Genomic DNA, 21,903 nt, shown 5'->3' with positions numbered 1-21,903 from the left:
TTAAATATTCTTTAATTATTAGTTTGTGATAGTATTTTAATTGTATTCTCTGGAATTTGTCCATTAATATAATATATACTTAATATATATTAATCGCTTTTCAAAACCTACAGTTTTTTTGCCTACAACCGCATTTCTGCCTCAAATTCCATCGATTCTTTAAATAGGAGACAGATTCTTATATAAGAATGAGCTTGATTACGTTTAGATACAAGGCTATTGCAGTTCTCTATTATGTTGTATTGTGACACATTAACATTTTTTTACTTTCCTTTTATTAAACTACACGTTTTAAATATCGAATTTGGTGGAAAATATTCAGATGCCTTCAGTAAACTATTTTAGTAACAAGAATGCTATGACCTTACATCTAATCATTGAAATTCCTATGATTTTTCATACAGTAGCTATGAAATATTTAGATTGAAAAACAAGCAAGATTTATAGTGGGCTATTCAACAAAATGCAAAACATGCTTCCATTTACATCTTTTCTTTATGAACTAGTCCTTGACTGTAATAATAAACCTTCATTCTTACCAGATTAAAATTTGCTTTTGTTACAGTTAAATCAGCTGAGTTTTTACACATACTTTAACATGACACAGTTTAGTCTGTGGGTATTAGTGACAATTTAGCTGGCACAAACATTAACTTGCAAGCTTTAACATTTTGCTGTTTATACCTCTCAATCCTTGAACATAACTAAATAATTCTATATAACTATTTGGAACATATATGTTCCAAATAATTGTATACGGTAGAAACCTGCTATAGTCTCAAAATGCAAATCAAGTTATGATTAACTATGAAAGTTTTATTTGAACAATTTTATAGAAAATTTCTCTTTTATATTCCTCTGCCCCATTGGTGAAATCCAAAGTTTTTCCCTTCCTGTTCTGTGGGCGTGGCCAATTTGTAAAATGTGGTGAAACTCACTTAACAACGCTCTTGCTTAGCAATCAAAATTTTGGGTTCAATTGTAGTCATGTTCTCTTTCTATCTATCTTTCTTTCTTGTCTCTCTCCCTTCTTTCTTTTTCTTTCTTTGTCGCTCTTTTCTTTCTCTCTCTCCCTTCCCTTTCTTTCTTTCTTTCCCTTCCTTCCTCTCCCCTTCTCTGTTTCCTTCTCTTTTCCCTCTCTCTCATTTTCTCCCTCCAGTGCTTTCATTTCTCTCTCCCCTTCTCTCTTTTTGATTTATTTCCCTCTCTCTCATTCTGTCCCTCCAGCTTTCTTTCATTTCTCTCTGTCTCTTCTCTCTCTCTCTGATTTGTTTCCCTCTTTTCTCTCCCTCCAGCTCTTTCATTTCTCTCTCCCCTTCCCTCTCTCTGATTTGTTTTCTTCTCTTTTCCCTCTCTCATTCTCTCCCTCCAGCTCTTTAATTTCTCCCCTCTTTTCCCCCTTCTCTCTCTTTGATCTGTTTTCCTCTCTTTTCCCTTCCATTCTCTCTCTCCATCATTTTCTCATTTCTCTATCTTTCTCTTTTTCTTCCCCTTTCTTGCTCTCATCTCTTTCGCGTGAGAGTGTGCACCAGCAAAATACTCTCCTGGGCTGGGATCATGGATAGCGAAGGTAGGCAAGCACAGCAGGGCTGCGGGGAAGGGAGTAAGCTGCTAGCTCTGTTCCCTGCAGCCAGGCGGCCCTGACATGCTTTCCTGCCTTCGCAAGCTGGCCAGGGGGACACTGGGAAGGCTGCGTGGAAGGCAGGCAAGCATGACAGGGCTGCGGGCCATGGGGAAAGGAGTAGGGAAGGCAGGCTGGGACGGTGGAAAGCAGAGACTGGGCAAGGTGAGTGAGTGGCGACCGGGGAACTGGTTCGGAGGCGTGGCCAGCCAGCAATCGCTACTGGTTCAGCAACCCAGGCCAAGTGTACACTACCGGTTCTCCCAAACCGGTCCGAACCGGTAGGATTTTACCCCTGCTCTTTCCATTTTTGGAGGTAGCCTAATGAAAAAAATATGCATTTCTTCAATTTCTAGTAGTTTGATATCCATTGATAGTTGAGAAGTATTACATATTACAGTATATCTGTAACAAGTACTGAAAAACACACATGCTGTGCCACAAGTGCCACACACACCCTCCAAAAAAAGGAGAACGAAGCAGTGAGAAGCTCTTGCAGTGGGCATTATATGCACTAACCTCACTCATTGGCTTTCCAGAGCCATTTCTTCCTTTATATTAGATGTATGAAAAAGAAAATGAAAAAAAAAAACACACAAACATAAAATATATCAATTATCATTACAAACATAGAGTTAAAACAATAGTTTTTGAAAAAGGCTGCAAAGTATTTAAATCCACACAATTTTGTTTTTAAGTAAACCTCACATACACACATTTCCTTCACTATCAGCCTTTAAAATAAGGATATGGATATACACATATTTAGATCAGTTTTGAAAAAGGACATTAATTTGGGAAAAAGCAATGTAATTTCAATACCATCAATGGATCCTGTACAACTTTGAAAAATACATTGTGTTTTCTAAGTGTATTTTGCCAGATGTTTGAATTTAAAAGTCAACTTTTATGCTAAAATATTTAATTACTTACAATCCTAAAAAGTATTAATCCCTGGTACACAATAAATTTATTGTGTGAAGAAAGGGAAGAAACAAAAATATTGTTATATATTTCAACTAAAGAATTTTATTGTCCAACATTCAATTAAATATTTTCATCTCTGGAATTTATATCCATGACCTTTTAATCAACAAAACAACAAATCCAAACAAAACAACAAATTCAAGCAATGGAAAATGAATATTTGGTTTAACACCTGTAAAAGGTAAAAGTAAAAGTTCCCCTCATATACAAGTGCTAGTCGTTCTTGACTCTAGGAGGCAGTGCTCATCTCCACTTCAAAGCTGAAGAGCCAGTGCTGTCCAAAGACGTCTCCGTGGTCATGTGGCCAGCATGACTAAACACCAAAGGCGTATGGAATGCTGTTACCTTCCCACTAAAGGTGGTTCCTATTTTTCTACTTGCATTTTTACGTGCTTTCAAATGGCTAGGTTGGCAGAAGCTGGGAAAAATAATGGGAGCTCACTGTTACGTGGCACTAGGGATTTGAACTGCCAACCTTTCTGACATCTGTACATTGGTTCTAATCTGATTTATGATGGAAATGTTGACTTTCTATCAATTTTATCCCTAACTACCTTTTTAAAACCACAAATATATATTATATTTTATTTTGTACTAAAAAGACACAGTGAAAAATATAAGGACAAAATTACGTAAGTTATTTTAAATAATTTTGGAAAAATAATATATAAAATGTAAATGTATAAATTGCAAGTGTTTATAAAGATCACAAGATGTTCAATTAATCCATTTTTTTTTCCTGAGAATGCAAGTACCTATTTCATTAAAAAGGCATAAGGGAATACTCAGCTTCTACTGAACTCCAAATTTAATTAAAGAGAATTATTATAATCATTGGGCAATATATGCCTGGTTAAATAATGCCATTTATTTTGAAATTACTTTGGAATAGGGCCAATATATGGCAAATTCATCCCAGTTTACCATAATATAAATTGTGCCTATAACTTATAACAATAAAAACATACTTTCAAATTAATATTTTTTATTTTTTATTCTCTTATATACCATTTTAAGTATACACTCACATAATGGTTATTCTTCTTTACATTTATCATTCTTATTCATTGTTATTTCATTTAATAGGTTATAATATAGAGTTTGGGTTGCTTTGTTTACCATCCCTTTTTCCTGTTTTTTCCCTTTCTTTTCTCCCTCCCTCCCTTCTCTACTTCCTCCCTTCCTCCTCTCCTTCCCCTTCCTTCTTCCCTTCCCTTCTTTTTCTCCTACTCCTATTCTTTCTCTTCCCCTCCCTACCCTCTTTCCTTCTCTTCCTCTCCCTTCCATCCTCCTCTCCTTACATCTTTCTTCTTTCCCCCATCTTCCTTTCATTCTCTCCTCTCTCCCTTTCTTTTCTATTATTGTAGGTGTCTCTTTTAGGTCTCAGTTTATATTTCCTTGGGATGATATTTCTGCAAACCCAAATATAATTTAATATCATTTCTTATTCCCTTACCTTCACTAATCTATCCTAACTATATTTCACCCCCGCGCTTTGTGTCTCGCTCTTGTATATATACTTATATATTTAATATTTTCTTTTCTGTTTTCCCCTTCCTCCCCACCTTTTCCATTTAACAGTGCATCGTCTGGGTTCTATATCTTCTCCCTACTTTCTTTTCTAATTTCCTTTCTCTAGCCAATCATAAAATCTTCCCCATGTCTTGAAGTACGATTCCTTTTTATCCTTTATTTTCATTGTCAACCTATTCATCTCTGCACAATCTAATATCTTTTTTAATTATTTCTTCATCTGTTTGGTAGCTTATTTATTTCCAATTTTGGGCAAATACGATTCTTGCTGCTGTAGTTACATGTGTAATCAAATAGCTATCCTCTTTCTTAAATTTCTCTGGGATAATACCTAGTAAAAATATCTCTGGTCTAAATTCTATTTCTTGTTGTAACATTTTCTTTAACCATACTCTTATATTAGTCCAATATTTCCTTACTTCTGTACATGTCCACCACATATATTAATAGGAACCTATTGCTTGTTGACATTTTCAATATTTTGCTGATTTATCTTGAAACATCTTTGTTAATTTTTCCGGTGATATGTGCCATCTATAAAACATTTTGTATAAGTTTTCTTTGTAAGCTGTTGAAATGATTAATTTATAGTTCCTTTCCCATAGTTGTTGCCACTTTTCTAACTCAATCGTGTGACCAAAATTCCTTACCCAAATTATCATTGTATCTTTAACCACTTCTTCTTCTAACCTAATTCTAAGTAGGTAGCTATATAGTTTCTTAATTATTTTTTCTTCTGTTCCCATAAGTATCTTATCCAGCTCCGAACTTCCTCAGTTAAAACTGTATTCCCTTTAATCTTTTCCATATCTTGATTGTATTTGCAATTATGAAAATTATCCTATATTAATCCCTTGTTTTTCTAATTCTTGTTTTTGTTTTAGTTCCCCCCTTTCTGTTAAAATATCTTTGTATCTAATGATATTTTTTCATACTATAATATTTGGATGTGTCAATGCTTCCATTGTTGAAAGCCACACTGGTATATCTAAATAGTGTTTCCCTTTCACTCTTTCCCATATTGTTAACAATCCATTCCTTACATAATGTCTTTGAAAATAGCCACGTACCTTACTTTTACCATACCACAAAAAAGCATGCCAACCTAGTTGCAAATCATGACCTTCCAATGTCAATAATCTTGTGTTACTCAGTAAGATCCATTCTTTCATCCAATATAATTCTCAGTTTGGTAAACCAAATTCCACCTCGAACTCTTGCATCTTGCAACATTTTTATATTAATTCTTGCTCCCCCCCCCTGCCATATATATTGCCTCACTATTTTATTCATACTTTCAAAATATTTTTCTCTAATGTTATCGGTATTGTTTGGAATAGATATAGCAGACTTGGTAGTATATTCATCCTTACTACTGCTATTCTTCCCATCAATGATAGTTGTAAGTTTTTCCATCTTTCCAGATCTATTTCTATTTATTTTCTCATCCTATAATAGTTATCCTCCCTTAGTCTTACACACCTTGATGTCAATTGAATACCCAAATATTTCACTTTTTTCACCACCTGTATGTCCAGTTTCCCCATCAATTCTCTTTTCTGTTTTTCTGTCATATTTTTCACCAGAATTTTAATTTTATCTTTATTAATCTTCAAGCCCGCTACTTCTCCATATTCTTCTATTATTTTAACTAGCTTTGGCCTTATTCTATTGGATCTTCCATAATAAACACCAAATAATCTGCAAATGCTTGTAATTAGTATTCTTCTTTCTTGGCCCTTATTTTTTTAACCTCTTTATTTTGTTGTATTTCTCTATTCAAAATCTCTAGTGTCAGTATAAATAATAATGGCGATGGTGAACATCCTTGTCTAGTTCCCTTCGTGATCTCTATCTTTCCTGTCATCTCACCTTTACCTTTGCTGATTGGATATTGTATATCATTTTGATCATATTTGTGAATCCCTCACCAAATCCCATCATTTGAAATTGCATTATCATAAATTGCCAGTTCACATTATCAAAGGCCTTTTGTGCATCCAAAAATAACAATGCCATTTGTTTCTCTGGGTGAGCTTCGTAATACTCTAGCGTATTCAATACAGTTCGCATATTGCCTCTGATCTGTTTCTTAGGGAGAAATTCATTTTGGTCTATGTGTTAAATTCATTTAAAAGTCTCTTCATTCTTTCTGCCATTATTGATGCAAAAATTTTACAGTCCACATTTAATAGTGAGATAGATCTGTAGTTTTTTACTTGTAGATGTGACTCTTCTTTTGGTAAAAGCGTTATATATGCCTCTGTCCATGTTTCTGGTATCTTTGCCTCCCTTAGTAAGTGATTAAATAGTTCCAACATTACATTGCTTAATACTTCTTGTAGTGTTTGATACAGTTCTGCCGGTAGTCCATCTGGTCCTGATGTTTTCCCTTTCTTCTGCCTTTTGATGCCTTCTATTGTAATTGTTAATTCTAGTGCCTTCTTAAATTTTTCTGGGATTTTAGTTATTCTAGTTTTCTCTAAGAATTGTCTTATTTTCCCTTCTGGTACCCTCTCATGTTGATACAACTTGTTGTAATAGTTCTCAATTTTTTTTTTCTCCATTTGAATGTTATAGATTCCTTTCTTCATCCACCAATTGGCTTATCAGCTTTTTTTATTTGCATTTTCAAAAAAGTTTTGTTTTGCAGATTTTGTTTTGTTTGCCAGATCTTCATTTTTTTATCAGGTTCAGTTTATGTTTTTGCAGTTCCAAGATATTTTTTATTTTTTTGTTTTGTGGGTTTTTCTGCATCTCCCTCTCCAAACTTTTATATTCTAATTCCAATTTGTTTTGATTTTGTCTGTTCTGCCTATTCTTTTTCCCTAAGTATGTCATTGTGAGGTCTCTAATATATGCTTTACAGGTGTCCCATACATTCTGTAATGATGTGTCTTCCTTTCTATTTTCCTGGAAGAAATACGTCGGTTCTTTTTCCATATATTGCTGGAAACTTTTTTTATTCAATACTCTTGCATTTAAAGTCCATCTCCCCTTTTTCCTCTGTCCCTTCCAAGTCATCATTATTGGATTATGATCAGCCCATATGGTTATGTCTATGTCTATCTTGAATGTTTTGAGTATTAACTCTGTTGACATCCAAATCATATCTATTCTTGACAAAGATAAGTGTCTGTTTGAGTAGAAAGTATATTATCTTTCTTTCGGGTGTCTTGTTCTCCAAACATCTTGCAAATTTAATACTTCTGCCATCATGAAAAATGTTTTGGGTAGGGTTTTTCTTGGCTTCTTGTTCATCTTTGTGGATTTATGGTCTATTCCATTATTTACAATTGTACTGAAGTCTCCTAGCGTACTGTACATACATCTTCATATTCATATTGTATTATATTTTTGTGTAGTTTTCCAAAAAATTCTTCTTGTTTATCATTTGGAGCATATATTGCCACTAATAATATCTTTCTCAAATTCATCATTATCTCTACCATCAGTATTCTCCCCTCCCCATCTTCAAAAATTATATTTGATTGAATTGTCTTTCTGATGTATAGTACTATTCCCTTTTTACTTTGGTCAGCCAGAGTTGTGTATAAGTTACCTAGTTTTACCTGTTACAAAAATTTCCTGTGTTTCTTTTTAATATGTACTTCTTGTAAGCTTATAATGTCCAGTTTCAATTTCTCTAATTTGTTAAATATTCTTTTTCTTTTTATTGCCGAGTTTAGTTCATTTATATTTATTGAGACTACTTTTATTTCTTCCTCCATGTCATTGATTTATAGGTTTAGTTGATCTAGTTGTTCTTAGCTCCCTCTGCTCTTTTCTCCTTCTCTTAGCGTTTTCTCTTCCTGTTCTTTCTCCATCTTCTCTTGCTCTTTTACCTTAGCTTCCCAGCATTTGGCTCCTCCCTCTTCTCTTACCAGCATTCCCTCCTGTGCTACTATAAGTTGTTCATAAAAAAGTTCTGCTTTCTCTAGTGTATCTAATCTGTACTTTTGTTCTTGCCAGTTTACCAAAATCCCTTCTGGAGCCAACCATCTAAAACTCACCCCTTTCTTAATCAGATTCTTACTCAGGAAGTGGTATTCTTTTCTTATTTCTCTGACCTTCCTTGGAATTTGCTTCAATACCACTATCTCTCTAGACCTGTATTTAATTGTGGTACTTTTTGCTGCTTGCAATATTTCATTTTTTAGAGTTTTTAAAAAACAAATCTTACATGTACCTCTCTGGGCAAGTTGTTTCTCATTGCATATCTTGTATGTACTCTAAATGTCTCGTCCATTCCATCTAAAATATATTCCTTACTCATTTCTGTGATCCCTGAGAGAATTTATGAAATCTTTTCTGCTAAATTCTCTCCTTTGTCCACTTCAATGTTCTGAAATCTTAGGTAGAATCGGAGCGTTCCATTTCCCAAAATATGATGGATTCATCTTGCTTTTTATCAATTGCTAGCAATCTATAATCCATCTCCTCCACTTTTTTCTCTGTTATTTCTGCTTTTTTCCACCTTCTGCAATCTCTGTTCGTTTCCCCCCATCATTTCCTTGACTTCTTTCACTTCATTTTCCACCTTGCCCAGGTTCTCTTCTACTTTGTTTACTTGCTCCTTAAGATCCATAAAATCTGTGTGTATGGCTTGCAACATACTTTTTAACTCCAAGGTATCTTTATCTTGTCGTGTTGTTATACCTGTTACTTTCTGTGTTGCTGAACCGGGCGATGTATCTGTTGCAGATGCGTATGATGTTATTTTCTTCATCTTGGTATTTGATTCTGACAGTGTTGTGTTTGAGTTATAATCAAATTTTATAATCCAAAGAGTGAATTAATAGATTGATTGTAATCCTGACGTTGTCTACAGCAGTGCTTGAGCACCAAGATCAACCTCAAAAAAAAAACAAAAAAACCCACCAACCCCTGTTTTTGGACCCAATCTTCAGGTTCTTGCTACCTTAATCCATTTGCTTTATGATGCCAATGTTTAGTAAAAAAAGAAAAAAAGGAAACAAGAGAAAAAGGAATTGGTGAAAAAGCACTCACCCCAACAAACAAACAAACAAAAAGCCCCAAAATTAATTCCACAATGGTAATCCACATTTCATTGCAAAAATACAAGAGATAGAGATAGATAGATAGATAGATAGATAGATAGATAGATAGATAGATAGATAGATAGATAGATGGAGGAAAAAAAGGAAAGAAAAAGGATAAAAATTTGCATAGAAAAAAGGACCAAAGTAGACAAGTGGGAGAAAAAAACCTTTAGTATGGGTTGTCTGATTTATCCAAGTTTCTTTTTCCAGTAAAGAAAAAAAACCCCGCACTGTCCGAACGGTATTCTCAGCAATCCATTGAAATGTAGCAAGAGTGCAACACTGTGTTTACACAGCTGGTCTTAATTTCTTTCTTCTAGAGACTTTATCATCAGTTCAGTATTATCAAGAAAAAGTCAAGGTCAATTCTTCTTAGCCAGCTTCCTTTTATCTTTTTCAGTCAACTTCGTTCAGTCAACTTTGATTTACCACTAAATGGCAATGCAAACAAATAATTCATCGTATTTATCCTTTAAATTTAAATCTTTAAATTCACAGCTTCACTGCAAATCGAAAGCAAATCTCAAGAGATTGTCAAAAGTTACTAGAAAAGAACAAAAGCGCAGAGTGTGTCAGGATTCCAATTTGCTTTCTAGCCCTTAAACAGTTAAACAGTTCTATTGTTCCTTTTCATTTACTAATGGCTTCATCTGTCTGTTCGCTGCTGATCCGTGGGTAGAAGAGCTTTCTAATGCCAATTGCCCCCATTATCTCTTGCCACTCTTTCTTTAAAAAAAATTTCAACCAGAGGTTAAAGTTAATTACAAGAATGTTGTACTTTCAAGCAATCTTGTTATCTCACCCAGATGAAGCACTTCACTGTTTTTCCAAACTGCTCAGCGTAGAAGGTCATAATGGCTGCTTTTCCTGCTTTGGGTCCAGAAGCAAATTGCAGGTGTTTTGTGGGAGTTGGGTGGGGGTTCCCCTACCACATCCACTTGTGCTTCCCCTCTTCACTGCATTCCCAAGGCAGCTATGGTTAAACACCCCCTCAAACAGCAGGGAATCTGACGGTTCTTCAGAGAGCCCCCTAGAGAACATGTCCTGTTGCTGAGATTCAGGCCACACACACCTCTTTCAAATTAATATTTATGAGGAAGATCCATATTGAATATACCCAAGAAGTCCCATAAGCTAAACAAACTGTCTTAAAATATAAAATAGTTTGCTCTAACCTATCAGCTTAAAATGTTCATAAACCACTACACTGGTATTTAGTATTTTTATTTTCAAATATCAAACCTTTTGCTTTGAGAACTGTGAGTTATCATAAAGCTGAAAAGTAGTGGCAGTCACTATGAATATGCTCTGAGCTGCACAATAAAGAATATGTTGACAAAAATTGTGTATTATATGTATGTATATATTTGTATACTATATAGCAATCATTTTATTCATGGAGTAGTCATATTGATGTGACAGAAAAACATGAAATGGAGCAACTGTTATTTATTGAAACTACTAGCTTCAGCTAAATACAGAGTGGTTGGAATTTTTTAATCTTTCAAACAGCAACTTCCTTTTTACCAAATATATAAGTAATATATTTTAACTTTTGCATTATGCAATTCATGTATTAATTTATTATTGTACCAATACATAAATTTATTAAATGCAAAATATTAAAAGAACACAAAGACTGCACTACACATTTTATAATTATTTTTAGCTAATCACAGTATTTATGGAGGTAAAGTTGTGATATTCTCTTTTAGGCTTGCATCTTTTACATGTATTTCTGAGTATAATATCAGTTTGAAAGAAAGATCCACTGTCTGTAACATACTTGTATCATGTCCTACTGAATAATTATCCTTACCTCTTGTACTAGGGAAGGAATTGTTAAGCTGTTCCATGACCTCTTCTAACCCTGGGCTTGTGGCCAGGGGGGGACTTAGTAGATCCTCCTCACCTAATAAAAAGGAAAGCAGAAGTATACTTCATTTATTCTACCACAGCATTCATCTACTAGTGTGTACAATAATTGGTTTAGAATATACAAAGCCATTCCAATTCATATGCTACAAATAAGTAGCATTAAAACTTGATTATTACTCCTAGCATATTTATGTAGGTTTTTGGGGTACAAAACAGTGTCTAACATAGCTGTAATATTTTTAATAGTAAAGAAATGTGTTTAAGAATAGTATATTTAATCTATTATGTTCTTAAGCTCTCAGAAGAGAAGAATGTGGATTTTATATTACCACCTGCATAAGGTTTTATGTGTGTGTGTATGGGGGGAAGACATTTTTTATTTTAAAGCAAGATACATATTGTGTGAAATATCTCTAATAATAAAGCAATAGAATTATTGTATCATAATGCACCCAAGTGCCAACTAATTGAGGTGATCAATGATGGTATTTTTGTAGACTTTAGCAGATAATGAACAAGTGAATCAATAGTCATATTCTTACAAGATGCTATTCATCAGGATTCCGTGGAAATCTGTAGTAATCATTAGGATGGCACCAGGTTGAAGAAGTACAGTTATTCTGGTCCACTACAATCGTACCTTCCTCACTGGGATACTTCTGAAGTTGAGCCTTGGATTCAATTGTTTGCATTCTAATGTTGGACCAGACAATGCTTTTTCTTGATACATTTCTTCCACTGTTTAATAATAATCTATGTGAACTTTCAAAACTATTCTTGAGATCTGCAGATAAGTATCCTTAATACTTCTGTTTACTTAGTAAGATCAAAAGCAGATTTATGATTGAATGACAGAGTATAATGAACACACTGGCACTGACATAATATAGCAGTATGAATTTCCATGCTGAAAGTGGTATTTGAGCGAAAACAGAAAAACTGTAAATAATATAAAATTCAATTTTACTCCTGTTGTTATGGTCCAACCATTTACTAGAGAGAAATAGGACAGGGCTTGCTAATCAGTCCACTGGGACAGGGAATCTGTTAAGATGGTTTGCTTCTAAGGTCTTCTAAAATTCTACATAATTATGAATTCTTCAAAGAATTCCAGATAGCAAAGCTGATGATTGAACCCTAATTGATAATGGAACACTGAGATAACTCAGGATTGACGTTATTGGTCCAAACTATGCTGACACAAAATGCAGTGTTCAGATAGCAACAGAATTTATCATTGAACTTTGAGGGATAAAATGTTTGGGAGATGAGTAGCATACAAATTTCAACCATGTGTTGAATTGCGTTGCTATGACTGTAAATAACTTTCTAGCTGCATTGTATACGGAACTATCTTTGGGTTATTATGTTATTAGTAGCTTCCATGTAAGGTCCTGCCTCTCCCTTCTGTTCAAGAAGGCATTGGACTCTCGAAACGTTAGCATTTGAAAAGGAAACTTTTATTGAAAGGAAGTGAATTCAAAACAATGCAAAGAAGGTCTGAATTACCCCCAGGCAATTCTGTTAGAATATGTTTATGTTTATTAAATTTGTATGCCGCCCTATTCCCGAGGGACTCAGGGCGGCTAACAAACAGAGGGGAAGGGGAGTACACACAGGAAAACAAAAAGACAAGCAAATTAAAACACAATAACAGTCGCAATAATTCAAGTGGGGGCTGGGAACTCATCAGCCCCAGGCCTGCCGGAACAGCCAGGTCTTAGTGACTTTGCGGAAAGCCGAAAGGGTGGTGAGGGTCTGGATCTCCATGGGGAGATCGTTCCAGAGGGCCGGAGCAGCCACAGAGAAGGCCCTCCCCCGGGGAGTTGCTAGTCGACACTGGCTAGCAGATGGAATTCGGAGGAGGCCTAATCTCTGGGATCTAATTGGTCGTAGGGAGGTAATTGGCAAGAGGCGGTCTCTCAAGTACCCAGGTCCAATACCATGTAGGGCTTTAAAAGTAACAACTAGTACCTTGAAGGGAGTCTGGAGGCCAACAGGCAGCCAGTGCAGCTCGCGGAGGATAGGTGTGACATGGGTGTACCGAGGTGCACCCACAATCGCTCGTGCGGCTGCATTCTGGACAAGCTGAAGTCTCCGAATACTCTTCAAAGGCAGCTCCATGTAGAGCGCATTACAGTAGTCCAGTCTTGAGGTCACAAGGTGTTCTAAGGGCCTCCTGATCTAGGTAGGGTCAAAATTGGTGCACCAGGCGAACCTGGGCAAATGCCCCCCTGGCCAAGCCGACAAATGATGTTCTAAAGTCAGCTGCAGGTCCAGGACGACTCCCAAATTGCGAACCCTGTCTGAGGGGCGTATAATTTCACCCCCCAGACTGAGAGGTGGAGTACAAGGCCAATCTTTGGGAGGGAACAGTAATAGCCACTCGGTCTTGTCGGGATTGAGTGCAAGCTTGTTCATACCCATCCAGACCCTGACAGCCTCCAGGCACTGACACATCACTTCAACCGCTTCACTGAGTTGGCACGGGGCGGACAGATACAACTGTGTATCGTCTGCATATTGGTGGTATTCTATCCTGTGCCGCCGAATGATTTCACCCAGCGGCTTCATGTAGATATTGAATAGGAGGGGGGACAGGACCGAACCCTGCAGTACCCCGTAGTTAAGGGGCCTAGGGGTTGACCTCTGCCCTCCAACCAACACCGACTGCGACCTGTCTGAGAGGTAGGGGGAGAACCACCAAAGAACGGTGCCTCCCACTCCTACCTCCCGCAACTGCCGCAGAAGGATACCATGATCGATGGTATCGAAGGCCGCTGAGAGGTCAAGGAGCACTAGGATGGAGGTATGGCCCCCATCCCTGGCTCTCCAGAGATCGATCAGCGCGATCAAAGCAGTTTCCGTGCTGTAGCCAGGCCTGAATCCAGACTGAAAGGAATCCAGATAATCGGTTTCATCCAAGGACCGCCGGAGCTGAAAGGCCACCACTTTCTCAACAACCTTCCCAACAAAGGGGAGGTTGGAAACTGGACGATAGTTACTCAAGATGGCTGGATCCAAAGACAACTTCTTCAGGAGGGGTCTCACTACCGCAGCCTTTAAAAGGGGCGGGAAGGATCCCTCCCGGAGAGAGGTGTTAACTATCGTCTGGATCCAGCCACGTGTCACCTCCCTGCTGTTCGCGACCAGCCAGAAGGGGCACGGGTCCAGTATACAAGTGGAGGCACTCACCGCTCCCATGGCCTTGTCCACTTCCTCAGGCATGACAAGTTGAAACTCAGTCCATAAATTCTGCTCAAGACCTTCCCCCGGTACCTTGGCTGGCTCTGAGCAATTGGAGTCCAGGTCTGTCCAAATCCGAGCGACTTTATCCGCTAGAAACTGAACAAACTCTTCAGCTCTACCTTGTAAAGGGTCATCCGCGTCCCTCCCTTTCAAGAGGGAGCGGGTTATTCTAACCAAGGTGGTTGGGCGCGATTCAGCGGACGCAATAAGAGCGGCAAAATGTGCACATTTCGCCGCCCGTATTGCCACGATATAGGCTCTGATATAGGCTCTCATCAGTGCTCGGTCTGATTCAGACTTACTGGCCCTCCAGCGGTGCTCTAGACGTCTCTTTTGGCGCTTCATCTCCCGGAGTTCCTCGGTGAACCAAGGAGCTCTCCTGGATCCGCTACCTCAGAGAGGCCGTAAAGGCGCTATCCGGTTTAGAGCCCCTGCCACCACTGTGTTCCAAGCAGCAACCAAGGTCTCCATCGGACTGTGGATGAGAGAGTCAGGTATTACACCAAGCGCCGTCTGAAAACCCATAGGGTCCATCAGGCGCCTGGGGTGGAACCAACTAATTGGTTCCTCCTCCCTACAGTGGGGGATTGGTCTCCGAAAGTCAAGCCTCAGTAGGAAGTGATCAGACCATGACAAGGGCAAGATCTCAGTGCCCCTCAAATCTAGATCACGTCTCCACTGCTCCGAGAGGAATATGAGGTCAAGTGTGTGACCCGCTGACTGAGTCGGGCCCCGAATTACTTGGGTCAAGTCCATGGCCGTCATGGAAGCCATGAACTCCTGCGCCCCATCAGAGTGCAATGCTGTTGGGAAGCAGGTACATTAGCAACAAGCCCACTTGACCCCCAAGATCCAACTTCACCAGCAAGGACTCACAGCCGACAAGCTCCGGAACAGGGATCCTACGAGGAACTAAAGACCCTCGGATAATAATAGCCACTCCCCCACCCCTTTTCTGGGGTCGCGGCTGATGAAGCACCTGAAAACCCTCTGGGCACATTTCAGTGAGGGGGACTCCTCCTTCCGGGGCCAGCCAGGTTTCAGTAATACATGCCAGGTCTGCTCCCTTGTCTAATATTAGGTCCCGGATGAGGGGAGCCTTGTGAACCACAGACCTGGCATTTAGCAACAGCAGCCTGAGACCAGGGCCCTGACTACTCACACCATCTGGCCTTGGAGTGGAACTAATAGGGCCGGAAGGCGGGACCGCTGTGACGTAGCGGACCCTCCTTCCCCGGTAATGGCTAGCCCTAAAGTTCCCGCCATACTTGTCCCTCCCCATCATGACCATAATGTTCCGGCCCACTCCCGTGGTCCCCACCCCCACCCCCATAGCTACCGCATTCTTCGGCAGGCCATTTAACCCAGACATTCTAAGGCTGGGACTGGACCTGGGCCCCCCTAATACTTCTGCGAGTGCACTCAGTGCAGGAGGTACCAGGTTGTGGTCCCAGCCCACTCAAACATACCCATTCATACTCCCAGACAATCCCCACAGAACAATTTAAAAACACAAAATACAGTAATAAGGTTAATAAAAGTGGGCACATTCATTCAACCACACTCATACCACATACACTCACCATACCAATTTTAAAAATTGCGCAATAGTGCAAAATTGAGATTGTACAAAATCGTCCTAGTATGGATGAGGCAAGCTAGTGTCCCAATCTTCTCCAGGCAGGGAGAGCAAGGTCCAAAAGTCTGGAGTAGGCAGGACGTTAATAACAGTAGGAGGGAAGTAAGCACCACACTCCCTGCCCACGTCCTCATTCGCCCCCTGCCCTCTCTTTCTGCCAGGATGGAAACGCAGAATAATAGGCAGGGGCACAAACGGGAATCCCAGGGGGGGCCGGGGATAGGATCCAAAGTCTCGGCTCACTCCCCAATGATGTTCCACAGGACAGATGCAGGGGCAGGGGTGGCCAAAAGGCAAGCAAGCCGGAAACGGCAACAGTTATAGAAGCGAAAATCGAAAGGCCGGTCATGGTCGACAAACAGCCGGGATGACAATAGACGGAGCACGGCCTCCCTGGCAGTCAGAGTCAAAAGACTGCATCCATGCTGGAAGGGGGGGGAGGAGGAGAGGAGGGGAAAAAACCCCTCTCAACAGCTGCGCCGCAACCTTCTCAGGTGGCGTCAGCAAGCCAGCAGGCCATCAACCCTACCCCCACCCCTAAACCCTAACCCTAACCCTTACCCTGAACAGCCCTAGCCCTAGCCCTAACACTAGCCCTAAACCTAATCCCAATCCTAGACCCTGGCCCTAATCCTAGCCCTACACCTAACCCTAACCCTAACTAGCCCTAACCTTAGCCCTAACCCTGGTCCTAACCCTCAACAGCACAGCAGCAGTTGGGCAGTCAGGCAACAAAAGTAGGGGTCAGGGTCCCCCCAAGACAGGCCACCAACCAGCCGAGACCGTCGCGATTAGTGGCAGTCACAGAAGGATCAGGGCTCCCCCACACATGCTCTTCCAGAATGTACTCAAGCGGCGGGACCGGCGACGTTCTCAGATGGCCTCAGCAATCATGGCCAATGGCTGATGGCTCCTCCAGGGCCGCGGCGTTCGTATGTCGCAGAATTCTCCAGTGGCCTTGTCTACGGCCGCTTCGGTGTTCCCCGTGGGTGGGCCGCACAGCTCCTGGCAGCCACGGTGATTTCAAGCTGTGGTGCTCACCAGCGGTCTCGGCGCCCACAGCGTCCGGGCCGCGGCATTCAAAATTCGGCCGCGGCGTTCTCCGGTGGCCACAGCAGGCGGGTCACGTGGCTCCTAGCAGCCGCAGCAGTATCAGGCCACGGCGCTCTCGGACGGTTGCGCACTTGGCGGCCTTGGCGTTTTCCAGCAGATGGGCCACGTAATTTCTGGCAGCTGCTATTCCTGGCAGCCACCCAGCTCCTGGCAGCCGCGGCGATCTCAAGCCACGGCGCTCACAGGCTGCCTCAGCGTTCTCGGTGTTGGAGCAGTGGTGCTCTCACCCTGGCCGCGGCGTTCTCAGGCAGCCCACAAACGCCGAAGTGGCTTCAGCGGAGTCTCCCGGACAGCTGGGCCACGGAGTCCCAAGCGGCGTTGGCGTCTTGCGTGCCCAGCAGCTCCCGAGAGTTAAGTCGCTCCAATACACTGCTGGCACCGGTGCTCTTAAAATTTGTTCGTCCTCAGCCTCCACATTAGCCCAGCTCCCGGACACAATTTCGCCTCTTTCCAGGTATTTTTTACATAGGCATAGCCGGAGCGATAAGCTCGGCAGACATCTTCCTTCCTTGCACATGCGAATAAAGTGGTTAGAAACTCCTCCACTCAGGTTGATGTTGAATATGCCAATGCATAAGTGCAAAGATGTGGAAACAGTAGTCCTGAGAAAGAGTTAAGCAGTTGTTCCCATGCACTTCTTGTGAGGCTTCCAAACTGAGAGAAAACAGATGTCCCTCCTCCCTTGTACATTCCCCAAGATAAATCAAAACACAGGACAGAATAGATGGCAGGGTAAAAATTATAAACTAGGGAATTACAGGACACATAGGAAACAGGGTGAGAGCAATGTGAGTACAAGAATCCGGGGTCCTCTCCCAACTTGAATGGCAGTATCACGATAGGGATCAAAAAAGATGAGGGGATTACTTGTAAGAGAGAACAGAAAGATGAACATCATAGAGAGTTAGTTTGGTTTGTTAGGATACTTCCAGTGAAACTTTTTCAGCAGTGCAGCGGCTCTAACAAGTTTCTTAGCTACCCACTCATTTTCTGAAGGAGGTAATGTCTCCAGGTGACTAGGTATTGAGTCGAACCCCGAAGGGCGTGGGAGTCAAGGATCTCTTCAATATTAAAGTGTTTTCTCCGATCATAATAGGCGTCGGAGGAGTGTCTGCTGGGGGCTTTAAAGGGGATGTAATTACGGGTTTCAATAGGCTGTAGTGAAAAACTAAGTGGACCTCTTGGGGAGTAGTAACTCTACCGTTACTAGGTTGATGATTCTAGTGATTGGGAAAGGTGATTGGGAAAGGCCCTATGAATTTGGGTCCCAATTTCTTTAAGGGTTGAAAGATTTGTAGGAATTTTGTGGATGGGTAAACCATATCACCTACATGCTTTAAATGGGTTTGGTTCTGTCCTTTTGTCAGCTTGTGTTTTAAAAGTGGCTGTAGCTTCATTCAGGGCTAGTCTCACTACTGGCCAGGTGTTCTGCAGTTGTTGCATCTGCTCCTTAAGTGAGGATATGGTTGGTTCCTCTACTGGTAATTCTGGCATTAAGATGAAGTCCTGGCCAGTGGCAACTCAAAATGGGGTGAACCCAGTGCAAGAGTAGACAGAGTTATTATAGACAACTTCTGAAAAAGGCAGGAGGTCAGCCAGTTATCTTGTTGATAGTTAATAAACCATCTTAAATATTGTTCCAGAACCGAGTTCAGTCTCTCTGTTGATCTGTTAGTCTGAGGATGATGACGAGAACTTAGGCTCCAAGAAGGTCCAAAAAGGCCTTAAAAAACTTTGAAGTGAATTGGACCCCCCAATCAGATATTATCCTCTGTGGACAGTGGTGAAATCTAATTTTTTTGCCACCGGTTCTGTGGGCGTGGCTTGGGGGAGTGTCATGTGATTGGGTGGGCATGGCCAACTTTTTCCCCCACTTTTTAAAGCATTTTTTCTACCTATTCACCCGAACCAGCAGGAAAAAATGCTTTAAAAAGTGAAAAATAAAGAGGTTCCGACGATCGTGTGGCCCACAACTGATCCGTGCTATCGTAGGAACCTTTCCCCCCCACTTTTCAAAGCATTTTTTCTACTATTCACCCAAACCAACAGGAGAAAAATGCTTTAAAAAGTGGGAGGGGAAAGGCTCCAATGATCATGTGGATCAGCTGTGAGTGTGCGATCATCGGAATCTTTTTTTCCACTTTATAAAGCAATTTTTTTTACTACTGGTTCTGGCGAACCTCAACATTTTTTGCTACTGGTTCTAGTGAACTGGTAAGAACCAGTAGCATTTCACCCCTGTTTGTGGGGCCCAATGTAGTCAATAGATATGCTGCAGGAAGAGTTTGGCAAGTGCCTTAGCAGTGGGGATCTTTTGGCAGGGAATGAAGTGGCTTGGAGAAAAGGTCTGTTACGACCCAGATAACAGTTGTCCCCCCAATTTCAGGTAACTCTACAATAAAATCCATAGAGACATGTCATGACATGTTTGCATGAGAGGAATTCTCTGACTAGCTGGGACGTATACTTTTCCTCCCACCCACCTAAGTCATCTTTAATTAAACAGGTGCTTTATGGGCCATTGTTTTGTAGAGCTTTTTTAAATGCCTGAGTGGTCGCATTGTCCATAAGTGGTTCTTGTTTAGCTTGCACCCTGGTCATCACTTTGGCTGCCAGGCTGGGAGCATGGGTTTGATGACTTCAGGTTCCCACTAGGAAACTGAGGCTTTCTGGATGGTGTATCTGTTACAATGTTTTTCCCCTAGGGAAGTATTGCAAACTACAGGAAGGTTTGTAGTTGTTTGCAGGTGCAGGTGGAGAACTGTTTGCACTTTCCCTGGGTCCACTTCCACGTCCTGGTGGGAAATCCTATATTCCAGGTAGTCAATTCTATCTTTGTAAAATTCACATTTGGAAAGTTTTGCATAAAGTTTTGCAGCGTGGAGTTTGTTTGGGACCGCTCAGAGAAGCTTTACGTGCTTGACTTTTCTCTCAGTATATATTAACATGTCATCTAAGTACACCAGAACCCCTTTGTACAGGTGCTCATGGAGCACCTCATTTATGAGTTGCATAAACATGGCAGGGACACCTTATAATCCAAATGGGAGCACTCCAAAGGAGTATTAAAAGGTGTTTTCCATTCATCCCCTTCCCTAATCCTGATTCAGTAGTAAGCTTCTCTTAGGTCATTTTGAAATATAAAATTCCTTGGGTGAGGTGGGCTAACATGTCTTTCATGAGGGGGAGGGGTACACATTCTCCATGCTCAGTGTTTAAATTTCTATAACCTACACAAAGGTACAAAGGCCCATCTTTTTCCTCTCGGAATAGCAGTGGGGCGGCAATTTTTGGTCAGGTGGGTTTGCTGAAACCTCTAGCCAGGTTTTATTTTTGAAGGCTCTCAATTCAAGTTCCCTGGGGGACATGCTATACATTTTTGGTTTTGGTAGTTTGGACCCTGGGAAGGATCTTGATAGCACAGTCTGTGGGGCGGGGGGGGGGGAGCTCATTGGAGCCTTCTTCAGTGAACACCTCAGCTAGGTCCTTGTACTCCCTCAGCTGCCCTGGTCTAGTGCGGCCTTTCCTGCCGTCACTGCTTCTTTGTTTTGATCTCCCCCCAGTTCCTCTCTTCGGCCATCAGGTCCAGTCACATGCTATTGAAATCTTAGAAGTCCTCTGCTTCCAGTTCACTTTGGGGTTCCACTTCCTCAACCATATGAGCCCTAGAACTAGTGGCCATTCCATTCCAGGTGCCACAATGAGCCTCTCATCATGAGTCCCCAATTGCTATGTCTAGCGGTTCTGTAGCAAAAATGTTCCCCCATGTGACTGACCCATTTAACTGGCAGAATATGAGATTTTTTAGCTTCCGCAAGTGTATGCCCAATTTTCCCACCAGGGTTGGGCTAATCAAACACCGGGTGTATCCTGGGTCCAAGAGGGCTGAGATTTTCACTCTTTCCCCCTGACTGGGGATGAACAGTGTTAGGGGCAGGGTGAATGGCTCAATCAATTTGCTTACCAGCAGGTCATCTTCAGGATTGCTTTCGGATGGGCCCAATTCCTCCCCAGGTGATGCCAGAGTTCCTTGCCCCAATTTTGCGAGGGGGTGAAACTCCACGGCCTCTCCACTTCTCAGTGCAGTGTCTTTTCCTCGGGGGGTTGTTTTTGTAGGCATTCTGGCTTTCAAGCAGGAGTTTTCAAATGATGCTCAGCTGCACGGTGCCTCTCCTTCCCGCATTTGAAGTAGGCAGATGAACTCGGTGCCAGAGGGTCTTACGGTTTAAAAGCTCTCGCTTTCCCTGAGGTGGATATCTCTTCCAGGCTCTTCCCCTTTGGTACTGATTTCTGGCCATGTCAATCTCCACTTCTTCAGCCAGGATGTACCAGTCGTGCAGGCAGCCTGGGACCCCTCGAGCAGGTAACAGTCATCATTCAGGCTATCTTTGAACCAGCTCCCTAGGATGTCTTCCGGCCAGTCCACTCTGCAGATGAGGTTTCGGAACCCTTCAGTGTATTCAGCTACCGGCCAGCACCCATTTCATGATTCTGATGCGATTGCAAGGTTTGCGATCTGCCAAGCAGTCTTCAAATCAGTGGCAGAAAGCCATCCTGAATCGGTCGAAGTTCCATAGTTCAGGGGTGTCTGTGTTGTGGAGGGTCACCATCCAATTGGGTTGCTGTCCCTTCCAGGGCCAAGGTGACAATTCAGGCCCAAGTGCCCTGGGTCTGGAAATCCCTCCTGTACTACTGCATGTACTTGAGGACATGTACCATGAAAAACTCCAGTTGCTGCAGGTTACCATCATACTTCACACTCAAGGGGGTGTGTGTCTTCCTCTCCAGTTGTGACACTCTGAGCTGGCCAGGAACGATTG

The 21,903-nt window shown here is 41.4% G+C and overlaps 1 protein-coding gene across 1 annotated transcript in view; it reads right to left on the bottom strand.

The window, feature by feature from the left end:
• Window positions 1–21,903, bottom strand: part of DMD (dystrophin) — a 1,161,901-nt gene that overhangs the window by 3,730 nt on the left and 1,136,268 nt on the right. Inside the window, 1 exon segment of the mRNA XM_032219839.1 lies at window positions 11,024–11,116. Coding sequence (XP_032075730.1) covers window positions 11,024–11,116 — 93 coding nt within the window.

This window comes from Thamnophis elegans, chromosome 6 (assembly GCF_009769535.1).
Source record: "Thamnophis elegans isolate rThaEle1 chromosome 6, rThaEle1.pri, whole genome shotgun sequence".
Classification (NCBI taxonomy): domain Eukaryota; kingdom Metazoa; phylum Chordata; class Lepidosauria; order Squamata; family Colubridae; genus Thamnophis; species Thamnophis elegans.
This window is presented reverse-complemented; position numbering and strand designations above follow the sequence as displayed.